The sequence below is a fragment of the Phoenix dactylifera genome, chromosome 7 (assembly GCF_051530095.1).
Source record: "Phoenix dactylifera cultivar Ajwa chromosome 7, Ajwa_hap1_PhDact_Kaust_v1.1, whole genome shotgun sequence".
NCBI lineage: Eukaryota > Viridiplantae > Streptophyta > Magnoliopsida > Arecales > Arecaceae > Phoenix > Phoenix dactylifera.
Genome location: NC_143196.1, coordinates 31,403,055 through 31,406,777, shown reverse-complemented (window position 1 = coordinate 31,406,777; position 3,723 = coordinate 31,403,055). Strand labels below are relative to the sequence as shown.

Here is a 3,723-nt window from a genome sequence, read left to right as displayed (position 1 = left end):
TTCACACATTTTGCACAACCTATCCCACCGACCATGGGAGCATCAACAGAATAATGACCATTCACGAGTTAAATGGATAGAGGCCGAATATCAATGGTTAGATATGTTCAAGGGGTGATAGCTATCCAGCACAGTCTGAGGTTCTTCCAAATTAAGTTATTTCTTCACTGAAAAAGTACAGTTTATTTGAGAATTCAAGGAGGAGGGAGCACGAGGAAATTTCCTCATTTGGTTATTCAAAAAAAAAAGAAGGTGAGAGATGGATGGGCGAGAAGTGATACGAAAAGGAATCAAATCCTGTTAATATCTAAACGGTGGGCGAAGCCCACAAGACACCTCAATGATTAATGAAATGAGAGAACTAACGGGCTCAAAGACTAATCCACGCCGTCAGAGAATACAAACACACGCCCCAGGCTCTGCAAGACACCTCGGAAACGGGGTGCGAGAAGAAGCGAACGACCGAAACCAATCCTCCTGTCCCCATCCAACCGGTTCCGTTTCCTGCCCTCCTTCCTCGCCGCCCCTCTACATCGAGACGTATCCCTCTTCTCCTTGCGATAGAAATGCTCTAGTGCTGCGTTGGAGCCATGTCAGCCAACATACTGCAGCTACAAAACTGTCTCCTGTCCAGATGTTGGATTTCTCTCTCTTCTGTTCCCATTTCTTTGATTGTCTTCCCTGAAACAGCATTATGATTAGATTGAATTGCCCATTTAACTTAAAAAATGATACACGAAGCTTCGGGCTCGAATTTTTTCTTCACTGAAATATTTTTTTCTAAAAAGCTGGTGCTTGAATATATGATACTCAAAAAAAATAGTTTTTATATATTTGGTTGACCAAAAGAGATTACACATTTCAGAATAGCTTATATTTGGTTGAGCATCTATTATTCTAAAAAAGTTACGTAAAATATCTGTTATTTTCTTAATAATTTTTTTTTACTCCATTCTATCTAAAGATAGTTTTGAAGAAATTTTTTACTAATTTCCAACTAGTGGAAATTATTAAACTAGTGGAAATTATTAAACTAATGTCTCATAAAAGTTTGTTTGCTTACAAATGTGAAATCTTACTTTTATAAAAAAACTATTTTTTTATCTCTTCTTTAAAAACTCAAACTAAATATAAAGTGGAAATCTTATTTTTTTACTTTTCCTCCTCACGAACCACACAGGTGCTTCATGTTAAAAAATGAATGACCAATCGTGTTTTATTGATTTGGAATTCAAGAAATGTTATCAACTATTGCGGGTCAATACGGTGTTTGACGATGACTTAAAGGCATTAACTCAATTGCTTATCCAAGTAGTTGAAACACTCTTGGACACTGGGAAACTAATCGACAAATTACTGCTGCATATCTTTTCCTTCCAATGCTTTTCCAAGAAAAAGTTTCTTTTTTTTTTTTCGAACCTTTTTGAGATTCACTTTTTATTTTTCTTTTGTCCTCTCGTCACAAGTTGTTCGAAGCAACAAGAAAGGATCTGATCCATTTTCAGTTTGCTTAGATCTTTTGCTCCATCTCGTGCAAATAATTTGCACATGAATGGGAATACTCCATCTAGCTCTATCTACGTTTGGTTCTCCATCAGATATGACCATGTCCTCCCCTAAATACCATTAATGGAGTCCTACTAATTCCCTCTTCTAAGTTATGTGATGCATTTATATTCATTCATGAAGGTATAACATGATCCTCGAATATCAAACAAGAAGATTTGTGGCAAATCACCTTCCCAAACCTTCGAGGAAGAAAATTTCAGAGCATTATTATTATTATTATTATTTTCTTCAACCCCAAATACAGATCACACTCCAAAGCTCATGCTGCCAAAATTTTGCTATGCCGATCCTATCACACCTCGTCATCTACCATGTATAGCTGCCAATTCTCATGCTCTTCGATGCCTTCCTCTCAATCATCAACCACTCTCAACGGTCGATGATGGGTTCAAGTGCTAGGCCGCCACGATGCCTGTAAAGAAGAGCTGGCCACCAGAGTACGGTGAGCTCGAGACATGATCCGATGGCTTCGAAACTTCTGATCCACATTTCTCCTGGTACTCGTCGCTTACGATTTGCCGGTACCGGCACTCCATGCTACAAAATGCCTTCTCCCCTCTGTTGTAGTCATAAAACCAATTAAATTACGACCAGCACATATATATACCAAGTATAACTTTAACAAATACAAGACTTGGTCTAAAGTTTGCTCTTGTAACCCCAAAAAAGGGGGAGGAGCACACGTACGGCCGAAGATTAAATCTAACACAGAATAATTCATGATCATCATATTTCTCTTTTTGAGAGAGGCGTCGCTTGTGATCATCACGAGTTCTAATTAGATTTAAAAGTTTTGCATAATATTTTAGTATTACTTTATTAATTTTGAAAATTTTTTAGAGAACTTAAAAATAATTACCTGTACATGTATATATCTTTGCCATGAAGCCTCTTCCTGCACAAGTAGCAATAGCTAAGGAAATCAGCCATATGAAACGCCGGTGCTTCTTCAGGAACCCTCTTAGTCGACCCGTAAAAGTGACCCAGCTCCCTCCATCTCAAATCCTGAACAACTTTAGCCCCATCACCGCAGCAGCCACTCGTAGTGGTTGCGCAGCTTCCACCGCATCTCAATTCGGGAACATCCACACACGATCTATGTCTTCCGGCGGTCCTCGGAGAATTAATCATTATCGGCGCCGTCGCGTGGAAATTAGGCGCACCCACGACGAGCTTCTTCGAACCCTCGCCGCCGGCCTTCTCGAGGGCCGCCACGATGCCCAGCCCAATGCCTTCCGACTCGCGATTCTTCCACCCCTTGGGCGAGAGCGGGTTGCGCTCCAGTGGGCTTGGGGACACGTCGGCGGGCCAAAGCGGCCGGTCGCCGGCGTGTATCGGGTCCGGTAGCTTCCGGATCGCCGGCCGGGATCTCTGGGCCATCCTGGCCGGAGGGAGTTCAGGAAATGGACAGGGAGAGAGAGGAGAGAAGAGTGGAGAATTGGGTTCTCTTGTATCCTTTTAAAGGCCTCCAATTCTAGTTGTTACTTCTTTTAGTTGTTTGTGTTTTTTCTGTGTTGCTGGGCGATGATTAGGTACTGAAACCCATGGACCACAAAAGGTGGGGGATAACCATGTGTGTCTTCTACACAGAAACATCTGTACTGGAGATTATAATCCATCAATCTATCCCGTCCAATGGATCTGATGGACGGTTGGGATTGAGGTAATGGTTGGGTTGTACAAATGTTTAGCATGTGGAAGAATCACATATTAACTATATTAATAGATTTGGAATCTAAATCATAGTTTGGGAGGCCGTCAGGGCTGTCCATCTCCGATGATATAGATGGGTGACCGGAAAGGGTTTACAGATGCCGGTTTCGTAGGACACGGGTGCGGGGCAAGGGACTAACACGCGTCGGGAGGATGTGCCTTGCTGGGGTGGTGACCGGTACGAAACCACGATTTCCAGGGGCTGGAAAACGATGGGTCCGATTCCCGGTGGCCGGATGAATCGGATGACCAAAATACCCTCTTGGCATTATGTTAAAATACCAGCAAATATATTAATGACTAACAAATGAATTTTAAAGTTAAGGTGCCGTAAATAATTCAATTCTGAAAAATTGGAATATGATATTAAAAACTTTGTTAAAAGTTATAATAATTAAAAAAATTAATTATTAGTCAAATTTAATATCTTTAATTTAAATA

The 3,723-nt window shown here is 41.0% G+C and overlaps 1 protein-coding gene across 1 annotated transcript; it reads right to left on the bottom strand.

The window, feature by feature from the left end:
- Positions 1-1,749: 1,749 nt before the first annotated feature.
- On the bottom strand, positions 1,750-3,064 carry LOC103702271 (FCS-Like Zinc finger 13-like). Its single transcript, XM_008784609.5, has 2 exons — positions 2,429-3,064; positions 1,750-2,127 (listed from the first exon to the last, which is right to left on the bottom strand). The coding sequence occupies exons 1-2, from the start codon at positions 2,947-2,949 to the stop codon at positions 1,965-1,967; spliced, it is 684 nt and encodes a 227-aa protein (XP_008782831.2). The 5' UTR covers positions 2,950-3,064; the 3' UTR covers positions 1,750-1,964.
- Positions 3,065-3,723: the final 659 nt, after the last annotated feature.